The sequence below is a fragment of the Acanthopagrus latus genome, chromosome 19 (genome assembly GCF_904848185.1).
Source record: "Acanthopagrus latus isolate v.2019 chromosome 19, fAcaLat1.1, whole genome shotgun sequence".
Lineage (NCBI taxonomy): Eukaryota > Metazoa > Chordata > Actinopteri > Spariformes > Sparidae > Acanthopagrus > Acanthopagrus latus.
This window is the reverse complement of record NC_051057.1, coordinates 15,133,414-15,152,602: the sequence shown is the minus strand read 5'-3', so window position 1 is coordinate 15,152,602 and position 19,189 is coordinate 15,133,414. Positions and strand designations below refer to the sequence as shown.

Genomic DNA, 19,189 nt, shown 5'->3' with positions numbered 1-19,189 from the left:
CGTGTTCACTGAAGTTAGCATGCTGACCAGTTGCAGTCTGGACTGTAGCTGCACGGCTAACTGGGCTAACGAGCTAATGGCCACTAAAGTTAGCCGCAGTTAGCGGTGCTTTAAAGCCAACTTTCGTTGTCAAACTTGTAATTACACCGTCATGTGATGCGCTGGGGCCCAGAAATACTTTTTTTCCATAAGTTGAGGATTTTTGACTTCAGAAACGCCACTGATCAGCATTATTATGCATTAATGGGGCCTCCAACGCTGTATCCAGATCTACATGTAACATAGAGATACTCTGGTGAAATGCTGCCCCCCATCTGTTTGAATTCAAGAGGGGGCCAATTTTTACATAGTGCATCTTTAAATACAAATTTGAGGGACAGGAATTTCCAATTTGTGCAACTTTATATTCCTACTCCACAATTCTCAGGGGCAAGTCCTTTTTATTTTACTACATTTGTCTGCTAACTGAATTAGTAGTTACTTGTGTTCTGTGATGAAACTATATTGATACTACACAGAAGTGTAAGTGAAAACTAGTGGAGATGTGAAATTTTGAAAATGACTGACTCTTCGTTTGGGTAAAAATAACATTAAAAATTGTAATTTGATCATGTAACTAATCTACACCAATATGTTTCCAAGCGTCCTTGAGGTTTCTTGGACAAATTTCAACCCAATCCCATGAAAAACAAACTATTTAAAACCCCTCTTGGATCAGCCGGAAAGTACATAGTCTCAAAGCTAAAAACAGGCTGTTTTTAAGCTCGTGAGAAGTTGACTTTTTAGAGATTTGTGGTTCCCACAGGATGATGCTCCAAGCATACGATGATATATACTGCATATAATGCACTACTGTAGATTATATTATCCAACAGTGAATGAAGTGGTTCACATTAGCTCAGCTTTAAACATCTACAGCAATAAAATGCAACACACACATTAGTGCAGCAGTAATACAAAATCCAAAACATCGTATATAATCACACACTGACAGGGAACATTTTACTGTAGCCTGAGAGGAACACATTTAAATGAGCCCACGCAAAAATACTGTACATTTATGTTTTATTTAATTGTATTTTTCTTATTTTCTTCTTATTATTATTGTTTTGGAAAGTGCATGTGTTTCATTTAACACAGGCTCTTTTAATTACCAAGTAAGGAGTATAAAGCAGCAATCATTTAGAAATGAATTTAGAAAATGTACATACGTAGGTACATCAATTAATGTCTTTCTTGTCTGTTTGTTCAAATGTAGTCTATCAGCATTTTGTGTTCACCCGCGCTATATGTAGGTGACAGAGTAGCAGGATGTGGTCATTATACCTCTGAGTGCTTCACACGGTGATGTCACCCTCATTAGAGCAGCCACTGTGTTTCTCGCTGCTCTGTCTCGATCCCAGTAGGTTTCTGCTAACTGTGCCTGTCTACTGTAAACAGACAGAGATTCTCTTGGCTCACTTTAATCTGGTAGAAAAAAAAAAAGAAAAACCGCCAAAATGTCCTCCCTTATTGTTCCATTCCATTAGGAAGCTGGACTGTGCTGTGACAGCTGTAAACATCTGCAATCTGGTTCTACAAATCATAAATAATATATTCTGTTTGTTTAAATATATTCTTTTTACCCGTAGGCTCACACATTGTCTCTTTACCCTTGCACGATATACCCTTTTATGGCCACTGTATGTTGTTAATTGTGGCTTTTTAGATACAAATACAGTATATATGCACTCATCTTTCCTCCTGCTTTGTACAGTCCAAAATACATCTGTCTCTATTTGGGCCTGTCTTTGTTCAGCTGTCTTGTCCTCATTTGTAGCCGTCTTTTTCTATTTTCCTGTTCTTGGAACTGTGTACAACATCAAAAGCAGGAGCGGAGTCCAATTTCTTGACACTAACTTGGCCAATAAAGCTGATTGTGCATCTGAAACATCTGTCACAATTGGACACAACTGAGACCCCGGTCGTGTTGAACATGTTGTGCTCAGTCAGCGAGGCCTCCGGACTAATGGACGGTGACAGTGAAACAGACCAGACAAGTGCAACAGCATGTTGTCACGGTTGGGCCAGATTATGCTGAACTGTGGTCAGTTTCACTGAATACAAATGACATGGAAATTCTTGCAAATAGTAGTGTATTATATGCAGTATATTGGACTAGTAAAAAAAAAAAAAGCTTATACAAAAATAATGGATATAGCTACAAAAAATGTTCTGTCAACATTCTCTTTCATCTTTAAACATCTCAAAACATTTTTAATGCAAATACAATGCATTTTGAATCTTCAGCATTTACAGTTTCAATCAGCACTTAAGAATATAGTACTGACACAAACCCCATCTCTGTCTAATGCAAACTTCCTATTTCACAATGTTAAAGAAAGTTTAAAATTGCTGGATCCGTTCCTTTATCCAGATCAGCACAAAAAGTTAATGGGGTCTATTCTGGGCCAAGGTCCAACCACCATCCGAACAGGAAACCTCAGAGGAGTTACTTACTTTGATGCAGTAGTAGAACATATTCTGCATAATCATATCCATGTGGTCAATTAATTCTTTAAATTGATATAATGTTATCCTGATTAAATGTAACCCCTTAATACCAACCCCTGTAATTTGTAACTTATAAAACACTGTAAAAAAAAATATGTAATTTCATGGAAAAGTATTGGTGAACGATAGCAGTAAATGTACAGTAGTATATAGTACAGTAAATCACAGTAATGTGTTGTGTTTCTACAGTAACCAGACACAATTATACTGTGAAAATACAGTATTTTGATGAAAAAATACAGAATGATTACAAAAAAGTAATTTTATGATCTTTAACACAGAGACATCACACCGTCTTGTGAATAAAGTAATATTACAGTATGTGTTTTACATTGTGTTGTCACAGTAACCCAACCACAACATACTGTAAATCAGTATTTTATTGCTATATTACTGTATGGTGCTGCACCCTTATTACAGTATTTACTTTACAGACTGTACTCTTACTGCAGCTCATTAGCCTGTACATTCCTGTAAATTCACAGGAGCATATTACATTAAAATACTGATGATGTTACTGCTACATTTCTGTACATATAAAGAATAATGTAAATATTGTAATTAATCGCCTTTATTGTGAATCCGTTACATACATTTGAAGATGGTATCGTCAGCTCTCATTGAACACATCTGAACAGTATTTTGTTCTCTTCTGTCAGGCTGTTGAAGAGAGAAGAGGCTACCTGTTTACCAAAAAATGTTTATAATTAGCACAGAAATGTAACCGCGGGCAGTCCTGTCTCCTCTTCTTGGCATATTAGACAACAACTACTGGTCGACTGACCTTGGCTCCGGCATCGCTCTCTTCACATTAGTTCCACACAGCTCCTGTTTTATTGTGATCAGACATGCCCTTGCTCTGTGTAAGACTGCTCGAGTGCAATGAATAACAATTGGACATTTGCATCTCTCTGTGGATTTGTTCCGCTGAACTGTGCTGTAGATGAACACCACAGGCAGCTGTTATGAACAGTAACAGGCTCTGTGTGTGTGTGTGTGTGTGTGTGTGTGTGCACTCTTCTTTTGGATTTTTGCAGCATCACTTCAGAGAGTGTTTCAGAGGAGTTTCAGGGTCTCCGGAGAAAAACGAGGTTGTCGGCTTTGTGAAAAGTAATCAAATTGCTGTTTCCACATCGTGTGAATGGGTATTTAGACCGCAGAGTAAATGCTACGGGGGGTATTTTTTGACTTAACATCCATCTGTGAATCGACCTGTTATCGACAACAAAATAACAGGACAACAGTTCAGCATGTAAATGTCATGCTAACAGCACAGCATCTCATCACTTCAATCTGTATGCAGAAACCCTAATTAGATTTTTTTGGAGCTGCATGAATTTACAAATTTACAAGGAAGAGCCCGGTGCCCCTGAAGCTCAAAGCACAAGCAATTTAAGGAATGAAATGTTGTCCTTCTGAAATGCATTTCAAGAAAGGTTTTTGTATTCTGTGAAATGTATGTTTTCTAAAATGTGTTTTCTAAAATGTGCATTCTGAAATGTTGTGTTTCGACCTTCAGGGCTGCTGTATACGGTCATTTTTTTGCAGCTTTTTGCAAATTCTTCTCAAACTCCTTAGATAGTAATCATCATAATCATCATCATCATCATCTGGAGGAAGCTCTTTTTTGCAATGAATAACTTGAATAAAAATAATATATCATGGTAAAATATTTCTTTGAGTGAGTCACCCATATGAATAGTGCTTGAGTAAAAGTCTTAGAGTAACTTATATTACATTTTTTTTTTAACAAATAATCAGTAAACAATAAGTACAAGTCAAAGTATACATATTTACATGTATATTTATACTGTGTGCTTGATAATCAGATTCAATATTGAGTGGAATCAGAGAGCTCTTAAATCTGATTGCTGATCAGATAAAATTGTTGGTAAAATGCCTTACGCTGGTTCTAATGCACGTAATCTGCAGCGTAACTGTATCTAAAGATATCAAATAAAAGTAGTGGAGTCAAAGAGCAATCATAAAGAGCCACAAAACTGGACTAAAGTACAGCAGTACTTGAGTAAATGTATTTAGTCCCAGTGACAGTTTCCACTCTAGAAATTCAAAATTATTTGATTTCAAGATATTGAAGTAAATTCTAACAGATCTAGCAGCAGCAGCGCACACACACACACACACCCTGTCACAGTGATGGAGCAGCACCTGTGGCGGCTGCTCGTGGCTCAGAGCTTTTGTTCTCTCAGGTTCTGTGTATTGAAGCAGTCTTTACCTTCCCTGCAGCACCGGATTTGTGTGTGTGTGTGTGGACACACTACCAGTGTTTATCCTTTTGGCGGTCTGCTTTTTTATGTTCATGCTTTGCTAAAAGGGTCTGAGAGAAAAATCCATTTTCCCCTCAGGCTGAATCGTGGCTTGTATCGACTTGTTGGAAATCAATGAGGCCTTTGGCAGTCGAGGTTCAAACCTAAAAATAGCAGGAAGTGATTTCTTTTTACAGATCAAACTTTAGAGTAAGTGAAGGATTCCTCAAGGCTCCTCTGGGCAGAGCTGACATTCCCAGAGGTGAATCCCAGGAGAGGAGCTGTTCCTCTGGGTCAACGAGCCAAAGAACCAAAGAAGAATGTTAACACAACATCTTTTACTTTTACTCAAGTGTTACTTACAGTTACTTCTTCTAACACTGCAGGGCAGAAGCAAGAAGCTTTTCCATCACAGCTACAGACTTGCCGTTCACCTGCCTTTGAAATACAAGTCTGATCTGATGCGAACACATGACAAAAATGCATCCAGGATCAAAGATCAAGCAGGCTTTCCTGTGAAAAAGATGCATTGCATGTTGTTCATCTGAACTGTGACGGTAGCTGCTGCTGTCTATGATTCCTTTATACGTGGCTGAAGACGAGATAAAGACGACTTCTTACTGTGACTATACAGACCGATTAGAAATATCACTAAGTAAAAGAGTCAGGTGGTAACGTTTGAATATTTGTTTTGTATAGAAACTGTGTGGAACTTGATGTGGTTTTGCACTTAGCTAATGCCATCATACGAGTGTAGAAACATCTGTGTCATATTCATCTGTGAGAGCTAGTGCTATAGTGTCATATCAACAGTTTTATTTATACTGGGAACAGGCAACTTCCCCTCCCGAGCACTTCCAAGTAATAATTAATGTTGGTGCCGCTATCTCAAAGACAACCATCTGTTTTCCTCAGAGTAGCAACTAACAACAACAGGACCAAGCATGAGTTCATTCATTTAGCCTATAATCGAGACATGAAAGCTGATAGAAACGGTTCCAGCCGGCCAGCCTGGCTAGATGGCCGGCCAGCTTTCATTATACCGGGAGATATTGTGCCTGGTGGCAGACAAAAGACTGCATACTTAAAGTAAGTTTTATAAGGAACCAATCTGAACGCTGATGGTTCTACATTGTGTAGTCAAAGCCAAAAAACTGTCTGTCGTCAGTAAGTAAGCTGTAAAGTAAAGTAAATGTAAATCAATTAATTCCCGACATATCTTTAGGTTACATATTTACATTATTAACTGTCTTGACAGGAAACCGGTGACAAGTTCATGATTTACTGATCATTAAATGAGTTTCGGTACTGTTATATGTAATACAATCACAGAGACCTGACACGTTGTTCTTTATATTTATATAAATTCTTACAAAAAAGACAATAAATAAGAGGTTTTAAGGTGAGCAGGTTAAATAGCAGGTGGCGACTGCGTGACTGAAGACATCAACTCGGACTTGTACATTTCATCAAAGGATCCCCTTCCCATTAGCTGCAGAGTGAGGGGGGTCTTCACCAGAGGAGAGCGGATTACCAGAGTGGCCTTGAACTCTCTGTCCTCACTACAACACATGACACATATGGACATCAAACATTTTAACATCAACATAACGGCTATAAGATTAACATAATCCCTGTGTCACATTGTCACAGTGTTTTCTTCTGTACCTGGGAGTGAAGCTGATCTGCAGACACTGGCTGCATTTAGTGACGTGAAGCTCCTTGGACCTGAGGAACCCAAAGTCTGGAGTCACACTGAACACAGGAGAGTCTCCTTCATCTGACTCTACACACGCACACACACACACACACACACACACACACACACACACACACACACACACACACACACACACACACACACACACACACACACACACACACAGGTTAATTATAGGAAACATTAATAATTGACACTATGGTCATAGACATTAGTCTTGGCAGTAGAATTCTTGCCACCTGACACAAGGCATTTGATGTTTAAACTCTCTCATTATATCTAACAGACTTTGTAAAAGCTCCAAACTGTTCATAATAAGGAGGAAGACTTAGACATCTTCATACTGCTACAGAAGATAATGAGATAGGCCAGATAGATATGTATATAATAACTGCCCGTCCAGAGTGCTGTATGTGTTATAACATTAATTGAAGACCAAAACAAACCCCACAAACAGTGTACACAGAAGACGGCCTCAGTACCTAGAAGTGATGTCCAGTGTGTGTGGGCTCCTTGGCTGTAGAGGTTGACTTCTTTTCTGTGTGTCTGGCCCACGTAGCAGAACCCAAAGTTGACGCTGTCGGTGGACAGGCGTATTGTAGCGAGAAGCAAATGAGCGCAGAGAGGCACCGTCTGCACAGAGGAAGAGAGGAAATTAACTTGATCAAATAATCACACTGTATTATTCATTTTTCTTCTTTCTCCCTTTATCCCAGACTTTTCACTCCAGTCTCTGACCTGCAGACTGCTGCTGCTGTAGTGAATCAGGAGGTTTTGCTCGAACCTCAGCTTCCTCTCACCAGCTGCACTCTGGATCAGCGTCACCCCAGGATGGACCTCCTCATCCAACTGGTCTGCATGGTCCAGAAGGGACAAGGAACAGTGGAAGGCAACTGTCACCTGGCAGTGACAGACCAGAGTACAACAAGATAACAGACAGATGTGCACTGATCAACTTTTTGTCAGTTCTGATCTGTTTACGATCTGTGTCGTTACCGACGCTTTTCTATGCTCCAGGACTTTAGGTCTTTGGACACCAAGTCTGTTTTCCTTGTCAGAAATTGCAGCACATTTTAACATAACTATGACCTCATGTTGTGTCAATCATGTTTACCTACTCACTTACAAACTTGTGCTTTGGTGTGCATGTGTGTGTGTGTCCCTACCTCCACACTGCCAGCTACAGCTCAGCATCAACTGGTTTCTTTATAATATCATAATGAAACATCCTTTCATTGAAAATCTGCCTGCTGCAGTGAATATCATCTAGAACGTGGCCGCCTCTCCTCGTCTCACCTGCATGCTGTGTTGAGGCTGCAGCACCAGAGACTGACTGTCACCAGTAGGCGGGTTGCTGGAGTTGCTGGTCCGGGCCCGAGGCTGCGGCTTGAGCACTAAAAACGGAGGCTGAGTCCCCAGTGTGAAGTGTAGGAGCATCTCTGAGTTGTTTTTCAGCTGAAGGGTCTGTGTGATGTCAAGTTCACGTACTACTGTCTACAGAGCACAAAAAAACCAGACAGAAAAACAACCAAAGAGGAATTGCGATCAGTTCCACAGAATGTCAGAGCGCTGTTGATTAGTGTTTTTAGATTTCTCAGACCGACCTCCTTGGCTGATTCTCCCCCCAGTAAATCACCGGCTGAGGCACGAAACTCCAGCACCCCGTCGTCCTCCTCCATCTGCACCAACAGCCTGCAGGGGGAAGAAGATTTGCAACTTAATCAGACCACCTCTGAGCTGCTTTTGCCAAACCTCAGCTAATTTTAACCCAGGAGACATAAATTGGGTTGGATGCATTGGATTTAGGGACATAAATAGTGTGATTGTAATTGCGTACACTCCAGGCTTTACGACTGCAAGTAGATCCATTCTGACAGGCTCCAAATCCAAACCCTGAGCTCTGCCAACTTTACCTCGGACACAGGCAGCCATCTGTAAACTCACACAAGACAAGTCATCTAATGTTTGCCTTTTTTTTTTAGAATGTAAAATCCACTGTGTAGGGTATTGAGTATGTTACCTCGCAGTCTAGGCTCATGAAGCCTAGAGCCACTCCAACACACCTGGACTCACAAACTGACCCGGAAAGAATCGGAGGAGTGAAAGACACGTGGATTGTGCCGCTTCCTTTTGCTGGAATCACCTTGAGGTAAACACCAGGATGAATGAACATCATTATTCACTTGGCTGAGGCAGCGTTTAAATTATAAAGTGGCTGGATCTGGCTAAAGTCTAATCAACATACTATTTGCTGAGGTGTGATGCAGTATGGGTAATCCGAGAGGTTGCCCAAATGAGGTCTGATGTGGACAGACAACAGCTTTTTCTTTGCAGGAAAGAGGTAAAGACGTGTTTCCTCTTCCTCACAGACATCTTCAGATATATCTTCTTGCCCTTCCTCATCCTGGAATCAATAGATTTGAAAGTTTCAGCCAATAAAGGAGAAAAATAACTTACTGGCATCGTAACCATAAGAATTTCCCAGAGGCAATGCTGTAAAAGTCGTTACAGTTTATGTTTGTGTATCTGTTGAAAATGAAAACTCACACTCACGCTTTGGAGGGAGGAGCTTGTGCCCTCAGAGACCAGGCTCTCATTTCTCTCCCAGCCTGTTTGAATGCTCCCATCAGGAATCCTTAACGCTCCGCTAAACACCTCATTGCCATCCGCATCTTTAAGTGGAAAGGCGTCTCCGTATGCGACCACAAGATCCACCAGCTTAGGGTCGTTCGGATCTACATTATACGATTCCCAGTCCATGCGAATATCTGGCAGCATACAAAGATTTAGATTACACAAAACTTTAATGGCCCTCAGAGGGAAAACTAGTCTACTTTCTTTTTTTTTGTTGCAAATCTTCCTGGGGTCTTTATAGCAATAACTCTTATTAACATCTCGATGTCAGTGTCTTCTTAATCTCATGCACAGCGACAAATAAGAAAAAACAGACATGAATCGGATACATGCTGCTATCACAATAACAATGCTTTGATAACCTCTGTACATGCATCGTTTAAGTTATCTGATATTTTGTGTGCTGACTTTTAATTGTGTAATTTCTGGCACCTAAGACGGCTTTCACTCAACGTTTTAGGTGTTTCTAATATCATGTGGACTGAAATCTAGCTGTGGCTGTTGGCAATCTTGACAAATGTATTCCCTTTATACTTTATTTTAGCTGTTTTATCAATATCTTGAGATTAAAAGGAATTATGGAACATTTTTTGTCAATGTCTGAAATCCCTCTTTTTTAGAAAATAAAATATTCAAAGTTTCAACAAGTTTTTGGGAATGCATTCAGAAAACCACCACAGACTGGCAACCATTCACGGCATCATTATTATTGGATGCTGTAACAACGTCTCTAATGAAATCTGGTGTCCAAATATCTGTGAAATCAGTCTTTTTAATAATCAACCTATTTTTGCATGATTAGACCTACCGAACATGGTTGGATTGTTGATGCGGAGAGAACGAGACACTGTGTCACTTCCAGATACACAGGTGCCAAACCTAATGATGCAAACAGGACATGTCAAACCAAAAGACATAATGTCATCATTAAAAAAAGGAAATACACCAATGACGATGGTTTCAAACTGGAGAAATGGACAGTGGAACAGACTGTATGGTCGGTCCCTGGTTCTGGCCATCTGGACGTGGGCCTGTCATTTGGAAGTAGAGCGGGCAGCCTCTTACTGTCATCTGCATGGGAATGAGCGTGGGCTCAAGGTCCCCAACCTGCCGGAGGAAAATTACATATTAACATTATTCAGTAGTCGCTGACAAATTGAAGTGAATGCATGTTATTTCCTGAATTATCCTGAAATGTTCCATCCCATTGTATGGCATCATACTTTGCATATGAGTTGATCTCTGTATTCCCCCCACATGTCAGTGTAGGCAGTGACATCCACAGTCCGCGTCTCAAAAGGTCCCAGCAGTCCGGTGTCTGGTGAAACAAAGAAAGCTGCTCCTTTTCCATGAGCCAGCAGGCTGCTCACAAACTCTGCACACAGACACAGAGATGCAGTCAGAATCTGCAGTTTGTGTGCTCAATCTGCTTACTTTTTAAAAGTGTGTACACTAACCCTCGTGCGCTTTTTCTTCTATTTTCTTGGCTTGAAACGAGTGAAGTGGCTTCTTTGTGTATGTGAATCTGCGAATTTAAAATGCAGCCTGTGTCACATCTGCAGTACAGTAAAGTCATTCTTTGATCCATTATTCATGTCAGTGAGTGAGCTGCCTTACCTTTTCTCAGACGGGCTGTTTGGCATTGAGGCATGGCAGATGAAGTACTCCACCTCTATGGTGAAAGGAGCAGGGATAGCAGTCTGATTTGTTATCGATAACTGCTTCGTAACAGCTCTCTTTATGATGACATCATCTCCAAAGTCCAGTAACAGTGTTGAAGGGCTCTCATCATCTGGCGCAGGCCTAAAAACAAAGAACTAGTGGTTATACATCCGTTTTATGCGTCACAGTTAATGTAGCTCCAATGCGGTTACAAGATTATAATCCAAGGTTACTACCAGACACTGGGCAGGGAGTAGGACACGCTGAGTTTCTTGGCTTTTGAGGCTACGATGCTGAGAACCAGAGGAGAGTTCATTTCCTGGACCTCACAGAGGGCAGTAACCTCATTCAGCTCCAGCTGGATAAAAGACAAACAACATTTAAACTCAATTATCACAAAAGAAGACATATTATGCCTTTCGTATTTTTTCTTTTCCTTCAGTGTGTTATATAGGTTCTTGAGCACTTTTTTCCCCTGATAGAATCACTGCATCTTTTAGCTATTCAGTGTAAGGTTCCTCCTTCACTCTGTCATATTCATCTGAATCTTTATGTGTGTTAATAACTGCTACTTACTGTGTGAGAGACAAAGTTAACGGTAATCTCCATGCTGGTGTTAGGTCCCAGAGTACCAGAGGAGGGTTCAAAACTGGCCGCACACAGTTCAGCGTGTTTCCCCTGAAGCTGAGCCTGGCAGGGGAAATGGATCAATTTAGCCTTTTTATCTATCATAAGGACAAAAAACCATTCCCTTATTGATAATATATAACAGATTATGGACTGTAACGGTTGTGATGCCAGCGTACCATCCAGCTGAAGTGTGACGGCAGCACGGTCTGATTGTAGAGCGTGACAGTTGATACAGCAGGAACTCCAATGTAGAGTTCAGACAGGAGCAGCTCGCAGCTCAGCAGACACACCTGAGGAGACCGCACATCTGCTCGCACCGACAGGTGACTGCAACCGACACACAGGTGGTGTTACTTGTTATCAGCGGGGCGCTGTCATCGAGGAACATCGTTTTTGTAGCCCTTACAAAGCTCCAGCTGCTCCTAAATGCCATGCTTGTTTAAGGTGAGGTTTACACCTTAAAGGGACAGCTCAGCCCAAAATCAAACACAGATTTATTTCCCTCCAACATGTAGAGCTATCACTCTGTCTTTATTGTTTGGTAGGAGTTGCCAAGTTTTAGAGTTTTATAGATTTACAGATATCAGATTTAGAAATGTCCTCTCTTGATTATAATGGCAGTTGATTGCCCTTTTGATTTTTTGTGAACTGTCCCTTTAAGACAGTTCTTAAGGAACAGTGAAGTTTTATGCATCTTTACCATCCCGTTCCATCTTCAACTGTCAACTCCAGCTCTGTTTCATATCGCTGGCAGAAATGTGGCATAAAGAGCACATCCACACTGCAAGACGCCAACGGGGGCAGCACACCTCTGTGTGGCTCGATAGAGATCTGGGCAACAGAGATCTGCAAAGATATTTAAAAAGAAAATATTTATACATGAGCCACATCTTCCGTGTTAATCAATCACAGATGTCTTGCTTTGTTGTTGTATTATATAGTACCTGTGTGTCTTGATGGTCTGGCCTCTCCGTCAGCATCCAGGACGCCTCCAGTGGAGAGATGTTGGTGAGGAGCAGCGTAGTCTGTGTCTGCTCCCCAAGCTTCACGAGCCCAAAGTCCACATCAGGGACGCTGAGGGTCACTATGGGACCCTACATCCAAAATCACATGATGAGCATGAATAGGGTTAGAACAGAACAGACTGCGCTCGAAGAATGTCACAGCAACACCTTTCTTTCTTACTTTAAAGGCAACTTCCACAGATAAAGTGACCGGCTCATGATGATGCTCTACATGGCAGACCACACTGGTCACCACCCTCTCTGGTTTCCCTCCAGTCACAATGAGGTCGAAATCAAAACACTCGTTTTCCTCTAGAATCAAACCCACAAAGGACAAATCAGTTACTATTGAACCAATAAATTACCTCTAGTTACAATCTATAATGTACAAATTCAAGTGAATCTGCCTGAAGGAGGATTTTCCTGCATTGTCCTACGTCATACTGTGTGGCGCACCTATTCTACCAGTAGAGGGCTCTACTTCCATTATGTGTCGGCTGCTGTTCATTCTCTCCCAATGGAAAAAGATGCAGGATTTGCTGTAATTCCACATCTGATACTCACAAGACAGAAGAATAACCATGAACGACTTTTTGTAGTAATCATAGAAGAAATTAGCTTGACGTAAAGAAAAGATGGCTCAAATAACCTTGAATTGTCTGCGAGTGGATGTGCAAATAAAGATCTCTCCAGGGATCACAACAGCATATGGCTCCAGTAGGACCTGGTGTGGCTCGGTTGACCCCTTGACCTCTATCTCCATGACAATGACATCGCTCACTCTGGAGCCAGTGCGCACAGGCTGAAGGACACTTCATTTACAAACATGGTGAGACACAAACCAGCACCTTGTTAGATGAAAGGAGCTTCTGTTTTGTAAAGCTGAATATGAGTTCTTTGTATGTGATAATATTTTTACAGATACTATCTTCGGTAAACACTATTAAAGTGTTCATACAGTGTAACAGGGACTTTACCCATCATCACTGGGCTCTGGTGGCAGGTGGGGGATGTCCCTCAAGACTAGGTGACAGACGCTGTGGTAATCCTTTAACTTAAGAAATGAATAGAGGATGAGATAAATATCGTAGATGAAGCTTTCAAACAGAAGACTCAAAATGTTAGAAAAGCAACATTCTTAAAGGATAACTTGTGCTATAATAGTGTTTTCAGTCTACTTCTTTAGGACAGAAGGTGAAGAGAAACTCCTCTTCCTTGCAGGGAGCCAGAACCCCTGTTGGTGGGCTGACGTGGAAAACATCATCTGTGGCCAGGTGAAACTGGATATGAGAGGGCTCTGGGGTTTCCCCAGGAAGCAGAGGGTGCAGATTGGGCTTCATGATCTGCCAGTGGAAAGGAAGCTCCAAGTGTCTTTAGCCCCAGAGAGAGAGAGAGAGAGTGACAGAGTTATGTAATGTGATATTTAATGATCCCTGAGGTGAAAATCTTTTTCTACTTGTGCACCGCACGGGGTCAGCGACAGAGCAGCAGCCCTCGGTGTTGGAGTTAATCAGTGTGGGGTCCCCGGGGGGGGGGCATTTAAGAGGGGTCTCCTTAGTCACAATGCTACCTTCTGCTATACAGAGCGCAGGTGATGTGTTGAATGGCTTTGTGGCAGAGGGACTTGACTATAAAAATGCAAAAAACATGATCATATTCTGCCATTTTGTGCCTCATAGTGATGATATATGGAGATGTGATTCTTACACATTGTTTCTAATGATGATTTTCTTCTGTTGCACGGAGTGAGGGTTACACGGGCTGAAACGGACAAAGTGCTCTGCAGTGAGGTCGTGCGCCTCTCCCACCACAGGAGGCTCCTTCTCCCCAGACACAGACACGAACTCGAGTGCAATCAGCTGACCCTCACCTGGAAAACACACATGTCATGCAGGAGACATCAAACATCAATACAAGTTTATCAAAGTACCATTATTCTAAGAGACTCTTTCAGGAAGTTATCTGATCCCTATGAGATTCACCTTCAACAGAAATGTCTTTCACCTGGCAGTTGTCGCACACAACAGTGAAAACCTGACAGCTCTTGTCAGCAGTGGTGGGAAAGAAAACCACCTGAAAACATACACATACTTGAAAACACAGAGAATTTATGGGATTGAATTGCAACACATGCACACACACACACACACACACACACACACACACACACACACACACACACACGTAAATGTATGGAAGAAAATGGGAAGTATGCAGAGTCTGAAATCATTTTAAAAGGTCACACTGTATTTTATTTACTAACTTACTAACTTTACTAACTGCTGTTTATATACAATTCCACCAACATATTTCTGCTCCTACTTCGTGTTCCATATCAGACTCACCTCAACTACAGTGGCCTCTCCAGGCTGCAGCACAAAAAGAGATGGGCTCACTGCAAAGGGTGGCTGCTCAGAAAAGTAAGTTCTTGCCACAGACTATATAAAACAAAGAAAAGCAGAGGATCTGTCAAGCACATAAAGGATAGTTACATGTCTTATCTATCTTATGAGTCACATATATATGTATATTTGTTTTCACCCTGAGGTTCGAGGCTGGCCACTGATTCTTGGGGATGATGCAGAAGGTCCCAGCACTGAGACCAACATTCTGGCACAGGAACTCAACAAACTTCACTCCTCCGATCAGACAACAACCACAGTCCAGAACTCTTGGTACTGCACAATAATCAGAAGGAAACCTATCAACAATGAGCATTACAGCAACATAAGGTCAGTAGATGTCAATGACACTCACATGTGAGTACTGGAGGGGGTCGTGTGGCTGCGATGGGCACCACAAGCATGTGTTCATCCTGGGTCTCCACCACGAGGAAGTCCTCGAAGTCTCCCAGAGAGTCTGGAGCGAAGTGGACTGTGTACTTACAGCTCATCCCTGGGGCGACAACACCACCCTCACCTGGGAATCTCCCTGCCAAAACATACAAGATCAGTCCCTTCATTTCAGATACTCTACATTCTTTTGTGTGCTATTTATCCCCCAGTAGGTGGTGCTGGTGTTCACACATTGGATGGCAACAGCACCACAAGGAACCAAGAAACCACCAACTGCATTCCAGAGACATACCACTTTATTTTGGCATTCCTTTTGGATACAGTCACTGACTCTTGACACACTCAATTTCCTCACTATCAACAGGAGGAGACTGTGCACGCCAATCAGAACAAAGAGAAGAGCTCACCCAGGCCAATAGAGAAGTAAGGAGTGGTAGGAGGGACGACACGGACATGGCGGCTCGCAGAAGTCAAGTTTTTCAGCTCAAGTGTAGTCTAGAACAGGATGGAACATGTCGCTATCATCTCACTGACAAACAGTAAGCAGTTTTGGATGATGTAAAGTTTTCCTGCATTATGAAACTTTTAAAGCATACCTCATAAACATGTCCCACACTGTAGTTGGTGAAAACCACCACTGAAGGCTTTGCAAGGAAGACTGGGACAAGTTCATCAGTGGAGCTTTAAGGGAGAAAGAACACAAACACATCACCTGACTGTTCCATCTGCTCTGAATAAGGACAGTTTCACAGGAAGTGGTGAGCCGCGTAGCGTGCAAACACTGCAGGCATTCAGCTCTGTATCTACGAAACCACAAAGCAAACATTTCTGATTTCACTTCATTATGCCTGATAAAAGAGAAATGGTATCATGTCACCTGGTTGGATCAGAACTTGACCTGCACTGATGTGAGTGAAGGAGGAATGGGTTCTAAAACAAAAACTAAGCTATCTGTAATGAAACACAGGCATACATTTTCCCTGAGAGGTCAACACACGTTGGAAAGGTTTTCTTAATTTGCTTGTTTGGTCTATTTGCATTTGTTTCCTTAAGCTGCAGTGCTTTGAGCTCTGAGGGCAACCATACAAACAAGCACCTTATATCCCATGTCTTTAAACATTCAGTAACTTAAATATTTAAAACACTTATCATGCACATTTACATATTCAATGCTATCTCATTTCATATACTGCTCAAAGCAAGGACGCTTCAGTTATGTTCTACACAGCATCCCAAAATTTTTGGAATCAGGGTTATACAGTTGGTGGGATAATCAACTCTGGTTTGTTGTGTAAGGGATTTATGCAAGGTTGAATTAATTACATGGGAGTAGGAACTATTTTTGAAGGTGTATGGATATTGGGTTGACGAGTGCTGAATGACTAGCTCATGTGTATGTAAGGAATTACTGAAAGCTTGGTACAAAACATTTATACTCATAATAATCATGACAATTTGAAAGTTTAGAGTTTAGGTTTTCTTTTTGGTATAACTTCACAGCTGGTATAATTATTACTTCATTATAACTGAAACACTATAAATACAATCAAGACACAGAACCTGACAGATGTCTTATACAAGGTATAATATAATGCCAGGAGTATCAAGTTACAAGTTACACACTCTGCTTTGGCACAAAAGCTGCACTGCCTTTGGCACCAAGGTAAAGAGTGCTCATGTTTGCATTAACAATAAAAGAGAGATTGTCTGACCTGAGCCTATTATATGTCACTAGATATAACCCATTCAAGATTTTCCAAGCTGACCCCCTCTGTCAATATCCTGCCATTTTAAATGTGCTGCAATTGAAGAAGAACAGTGAAAAGAAGCCTTATACTCAACAGATTCCAGTTACCTGTTCTCCATCCCTTTCCTCACATGCTCTGTCTTCCCTGCTTTGCCTCTGGGCCGGATGAGGGATGCGCCGCCCTGCTGTGCGTTCGGAGGTTGGAAGCGAGGGTTGCGTAGGAAGCTGTGTCGATCTTTCAACTTCTGGAGTTTTGCCCATCCCTCCGCCCGATCCTGTGCGCTCGGCTCATCCTTCCACTTTGGTCTGGGTTTGGTCTGGTTCAGCTTCTGAAACACATGGACAGATTTTAAAAGATAGAGGAATGCCTTTTCAAAATGCACCTTTACTAATGTTCTTTCTATCTCCTGTTTCATCCGTGTTGTCCCCTCTCTTCGCCAATTACTCACTTGCTTTGGTTTGCTGTCTAGTCGTAACTGCTATTTCAGATTGTATTAGAAAAAGATAAATTGGACTCCTCACCTCCTTGGGAGATTTCGTCCTTGAGATGTCTGAGCTGGATTCGAAGGTCAGACTGAGATCTGACATTTCTCGCACTGTACTCTCAGGACTGGGAATTAGAGTGTAACCATCATCCTGGGGCTCCCTGGACACATGCATGGTGTAGGCGATGGTGGGTTTGGCGAGATCTGATTTTACTGACGGGAAAAGGATGAGTGAGATATTGAGCAAAAGCACAACGGTTATTAATCATTTAAGATGAGTCCCAAAGAGGATTACGTACTTGGTGCTGGTGGTTGCATCTGTGGCTTATATGCTGGCAAGTAGTCCTGGGGGGAAATCAGGTTGTTCATTTTGAGAAGATCATTGTCCACACACCAGGAAAAGGCTGATTTGACTGCAAATAAACACAAGGGATAAGAACACAATAAAATACCATGTATGCATTTAAAGTAAACTAGTCAGACAACAGTAGAACACATTATATGAATTCATGACAATGTTTCCATCTCACCTGTGGGGAGGCCCTGGTGATCGGAAACATCTCCCATCATCTCTTTCATATTCTCATATGCCTGTTTCTCTGTGGCAGCAGCCCGAGCTCTGGCCTGAATTATATGAGCCTCCAACATGTCAGCCTCTTCCACACGCCGGCTGTATTCAGCATGAGCCTGCATGATTAAAAAAATAAATCACGTCAGAATGATACAGATTTATATGAGTGTCACATCTGAATGTAGAACAGTCTTTGCACGTCACCTGTTGAAGCTCTTCAACGTATCTGTCATGGTAGCTGCTTCGTCCATTCTTAGTCTTGATGAGGTTGGACACAGTGTCTTTCCCTATGATGTCTTTAGTGTAAAGGTCCTTGAAAACGCTTGCCAACACATGAGAAATGTCCTAATGTACAAAGGAGAGAATGTTTTTAAAATGTGAAGTCATTTTGCTTGACATTAAGAGGGGATTTGATGAGTTATACTGATATGTTTCACGCCCAGGTGTTCATTACCTGTGACTTTCCAGATGCTGGTCTGTGACTGTCCACACACGGCTCACACCGTTGTGCTCCCCTCGTTTCTGGTTCTTCCAGCATTGTACAGAAACACTGACAGCTAACAGCTAACACAGGCTAACGTTACATGGTATATTTGCTAAACAGCTAAGCTAACTTATTGAGCTCAGCGGGGTAAACTGACAGGAACTCACAGTTTACAGCACGCAAAGTCAACGTCAAAACAGAAACAGACTTGAAGAGAAGAAACATTTAGAGACACACACGTCATTTTATCTGAAGCTGTGGCGGCTAAAAGGTTTTTTCACTCATTCTGTCGACGTCCCTCAGCGCCATAGTTGTGTAGAGTGGTTGCCATAGCAACAGCCAAACGGTGCATTTCCGGTCTTTTTGTCCAGGAAGGAAATTATAAAGAACATGCAGAATGTCCCCCCACAGAGACAAACAGCAAACAAACACATGTATCATCGTTAAACAGACTTTATTATTGTACGTTTTCACTCTGTGTAGTGTTGTTAATTTGTAATATGCAGCCTATTCTGAGGTGGCCTACACAACACAAATGACTTACTAAAAAAAACATTATGATGATGATAATAATAATAATAATAATAATAATAATAATAATAATAATAATAATAATAATAATAATAATAATAATAAT

The 19,189-nt window shown here is 41.5% G+C and overlaps 1 protein-coding gene across 5 annotated transcripts; it reads right to left on the bottom strand.

The window, feature by feature from the left end:
* Window positions 1–6,160: 6,160 nt before the first annotated feature.
* Window positions 6,161–18,886, bottom strand: dlec1 (DLEC1 cilia and flagella associated protein). 5 transcript variants are annotated; one of them, XM_037079835.1, is made up of 38 exons: window positions 18,523–18,886; window positions 18,273–18,413; window positions 18,028–18,184; window positions 17,797–17,910; window positions 17,535–17,710; window positions 17,121–17,341; window positions 15,862–15,946; window positions 15,673–15,760; window positions 15,228–15,401; window positions 15,012–15,148; window positions 14,816–14,908; window positions 14,453–14,543; window positions 14,178–14,340; window positions 13,649–13,841; window positions 13,448–13,524; window positions 13,120–13,282; window positions 12,927–13,023; window positions 12,652–12,782; window positions 12,411–12,560; window positions 12,167–12,312; window positions 11,643–11,793; window positions 11,412–11,526; window positions 11,073–11,196; window positions 10,792–10,977; window positions 10,632–10,699; window positions 10,398–10,549; window positions 10,166–10,281; window positions 9,983–10,053; window positions 9,088–9,308; window positions 8,786–8,944; window positions 8,561–8,683; window positions 8,378–8,472; window positions 8,145–8,232; window positions 7,837–8,034; window positions 7,279–7,440; window positions 7,023–7,173; window positions 6,489–6,606; window positions 6,161–6,382 (listed from the first exon to the last, which is right to left on the bottom strand). In XM_037079835.1, exons 1-38 carry the CDS (start codon window positions 18,604–18,606, stop codon window positions 6,232–6,234), a joined length of 5,130 nt encoding a protein of 1,709 aa, XP_036935730.1. In that variant the 5' UTR covers window positions 18,607–18,886; the 3' UTR covers window positions 6,161–6,231. The 5 variants fall into 5 exon arrangements, 4 of the variants coding, with proteins under 4 accessions (XP_036935730.1, XP_036935732.1, XP_036935733.1 ...); XM_037079837.1 differs by having other exon boundaries at window positions 9,094–9,308; XM_037079838.1 differs by having other exon boundaries at window positions 12,167–12,297.
* Between the last annotated feature and the right edge of the window lie 303 nt (window positions 18,887–19,189).

What these genes read in the sequence shown, in the direction of transcription:
- dlec1 (XM_037079835.1), bottom strand. Translation starts at nt 18,606, where the DNA reads ATGCTGGAAGAACCAGAAACGAGGGGAGCACAACGGTGTGAGCCGTGT. An exon ending in CGTCACACTTCAGCTGGATG is followed by an intron (nt 11,527 to 11,642) that starts GTACGCTGGCAT and finishes TTCCCCTGCCAG; the next exon opens with GCTCAGCTTCAGGGGAAACA. An exon ending in AACCAGGGACCGACCATACA is followed by an intron (nt 10,054 to 10,165) that starts GTCTGTTCCACT and finishes TTGCATCATTAG; the next exon opens with GTTTGGCACCTGTGTATCTG.